Source organism: Amphimedon queenslandica, unplaced genomic scaffold, assembly GCF_000090795.2.
Source record: "Amphimedon queenslandica unplaced genomic scaffold, v1.1 AMPQUscaffold_13375, whole genome shotgun sequence".
In the NCBI taxonomy this organism is placed as follows: domain Eukaryota; kingdom Metazoa; phylum Porifera; class Demospongiae; order Haplosclerida; family Niphatidae; genus Amphimedon; species Amphimedon queenslandica.
Window position 1 is genome coordinate 198168 of NW_003546389.1, and position 3308 is coordinate 201475.

The 3308-nt window shown below is 38.1% G+C and overlaps 2 protein-coding genes across 3 annotated transcripts in view; both read right to left on the minus strand.

Moving 5' to 3' along the window:
• LOC100637588 (transitional endoplasmic reticulum ATPase-like) overlaps positions 1 to 3308 on the minus strand; it is a 15282-nt gene that overhangs the window by 6279 nt on the left and 5695 nt on the right. The window lies entirely within an intron of this gene.
• LOC109582571 (TNF receptor-associated factor 2-like) lies at positions 540 to 2879 on the minus strand. Its single transcript, XM_019997316.1, has 4 exons — positions 2608 to 2879; positions 2481 to 2547; positions 2254 to 2430; positions 540 to 1999 (listed from the first exon to the last, which is right to left on the minus strand). Exons 1-4 carry the CDS (start codon positions 2772 to 2774, stop codon positions 956 to 958), a joined length of 1455 nt encoding a protein of 484 aa, XP_019852875.1. The 5' UTR covers positions 2775 to 2879; the 3' UTR covers positions 540 to 955.

Sequence of the window (3308 nt, forward strand, 5' to 3'; positions counted from 1 at the left end):
ACATACAAGGTATCATCACTGGCTTCTGCCAGCACTAAAAGTGATGAGCCCCTCATGTACTCTAATGCTGGTACTTGTGTTGATCTTTATGCTCCTGGAGCAGAAATACTCAGCGCCTCAACTAATTGCAAGAACTGCCGCTCGACTAGACAAGGTTCTTCAATGGCTGCTCCTCATGTCACTGGAGCTGTTGCTCTTCTCCTTGAGAAGTGTCCTACTATGAAGCCGTGGAGAGTGAAGTATATTCTGAGGTCACAAATGACTAAAGAAAATAAATTGAATTTTTCAAGAATGCCGAGAATTTATCAGTCGATGACACCAAATTTGTTGCTGCATACTTCTTCACTTCAATGTGACTTGGAATGTTAAGAATTCAAATAATCTATAATAAAATGAAAAAATCAGAACTATGACAATAATAATAATAATAATAATGGATGAAATGTGTGTATACTTATTTTTGTATTATAATCTTATTCAATAAAAATGCTACAAAAATGAAAAAGCTACAAGAAATTTTATAGTTTTATGAAATGAAATTTCATGATAAAAATGGCATAAGATATGAACTAAACATTGAAGCAAAATAAATTGTAGGGTTAACAAAAATAAGAAAATTTTCATAGCAGTTGCAATTACATTTGAACTAGCAATATAAAAGACCAGAAAACTCTATCATAATCATAATGCATAAACAACAAAGTCACTATTTTATCAGCAATACTACTGCATTGTAACAAAAAAAGGTCAGAGTCTAGATCCACACTCCGCCACACAATTCAATCGACAGATGAACCGTATGACGAAATTATTCACTGTGGATCAAAGGCCTCGTTTCATTACAATACAACAGTGTTAAATGATGATTAAGTGATATATCATAATAGTGAGTTTCCTAGTTATCATAGTTAGTAGTTCCAGTGTAATCAAACTGCTTTTCTCTTCTATTTTGGTGTCATGGGTGACGCATGGTTGCTGTGTCCACTTTGACCTTTATGAATATCGTATCGTCAACAATGAATCCACCTTGCATTAGCTCATTCATGGACACAAAACGAGGACATCCACTGGCAACGTTCATATCTGATTTCGGCTTCTGGAATGAAGAGCTCAGTGGATCAGGTTGGAATATGTCCATGATGTCCCGAGCGCCACACTGATTAATTAGCTTGAAGGTCACCTTGTGTGTAAAAGGCCACTGGAGTATGTTATCAAACTCTCCTTTCATGACAACAAAGAACAAAGACATGTGAGTGCCCTTTCCTATACCATCCCCCAGGATGTAGAGGCGAAGACACATCTTGTAACCATAGCGACTGGAGTAGAACGGAAGAGAAAAGATTGAAGTGTATTTCCCAGTCCTGGCATCATCCATACGCTGAGAGAACTGAGGTATCTTCCAGACCATAGAACCATCAAAATTACTATTTTCCATCAGGGAAAGTCGGAAATCTCTATCTTCATTCTCAGACATCTTAGTAGAGAGTGTTGTCTCCAGTTGGGCTACTTTATCCTGTAGAGTGTGTATTTGACTGTCCTTCTTTGTTAGTTCTGCTTGTATTCCTGTTATCTTTGTCATGACTAAACTCATTAATTTGTCATCTAATCTTCCTCCTCCCATTCCTTCATATCCTCCTACTGCTCCAGCTACACCATCTTCTAAGAATCCAAACTCATTTCCCCTAGGCGCTGGTCCATCAGTGCTGACATATCTTTTGATTGCCTTTGGTGAAGCAGAACGAACTTTAGACATCAATTCATATCCTCCATCACTTTCAACAACATTTCTCCTTTCTCCTTCCTGAGCATCAGTAGAACTTGATGGTACTATTGAAGACAAGATGCTAGCGATCATCAAAAAGTGAGAATAGATTCCTGTTTTTGATGCAACATGCTCAATGCATTCTTCCCGTGACATCTCCTCTGTCTCCTTGCACCCATGATCTTTGAGCGGACAAGCAACAGTCATCTTAGGACATTGATCCACATGTGACTGGTACTATAAGGAAAGTGAATTCATGGTTAATGTTGTCATTGTTAAGGTTCATTGATTATTATGGCTATGTGGCTATGAATATAGTTTTCCCAAATAAGGAAATAAAGCTGGCACAACAGTCTAAAATTCTAAAAATAGCAATCCCTATATATGGCAATATAAAGTTTATTTTCGAACAACAGGAAGTAACCCATAGGTGTCGCTGTATTTAAACCCTGACTGCCCTGAGACATAGACAATGAAAGTATGAAACTTACTTCCAATGGCGAGAATGCTTGATTACAATGCTTGCATTCAGTCTTGTTATGCTCACAGGTCCTAAGATGGTTACCAAGCTCACCCAGCTTGCCTTCCCAGATGCAACCAAACTTGCGATTAATACAAGCGACTACGAAACGGCTAATCTCTTTCCTAACAAATCTATCAGGGAAAAACTGAGAGAAAGAGAACAATAATAATAGTAAGTTTAAGTGGATAGACATACTGGTCTGCCTTCTTCTGCAGTAAGTTCTTCTCCACAGTCTGTTCTTGGGCAATATGGCGTATCTTCCCTAAAAAGAATTAAATTAATAAACAATAGAATTAAACCTGTACACATATAATCGTCTTACATCTTCTGAAATATTCCATCTGCACAATCATGACACAGCCAGTGCCCACAGCTAGTTTGTACTGCGTCTGTTAGTATGTGCTCGCATTTGGGACACTCGTATTTCTCTAACTGGTCCTTGTTGTTCTCAGCTAAATGGCTGGCTTTTATTTTTATGTATGTAGTCATTTGAATCCTAGATCTATTTATTAGATCTAGCAGTTGTGCCTTACTGTAGTTAACTCCAGGCCGAGTAGGCTCTAGCCAAAAACGAATAAAGACTTTTGTCTCTCGCTTTATATAATTCGACTAATGAAACGTGCCGACTCATTCCGAGTCATTCGGTTTAAGGGGCTTTCCCGGGGAAATTTCCTCGGCCATCATCAGCACAACACCTTAAGCGGTCAGCACAATACCATATATGGTAGGCAAAATTGTAGTATAGATAACTTGTTCTACTACAATAAGACAAGTGCAGTCTCATCTTATAATGTCCAGCAGTTGTGTTAGGATAAACTTTTTCATTATGATTGAAGATGCCAGCATGATGATGCTACTTCCAAATTAGAATTTATCACACTCACAGAATCTATACAATAGCCATAACTGTTTGGACGCATAGGCTGGAGAGCGATCTAGACTATAGCAGATACACAAAGAAAAGAAGTTATAGCAACCATGAAAGACAATAGCAATCATGAAAGATAATAGCAGCTGGCCTTG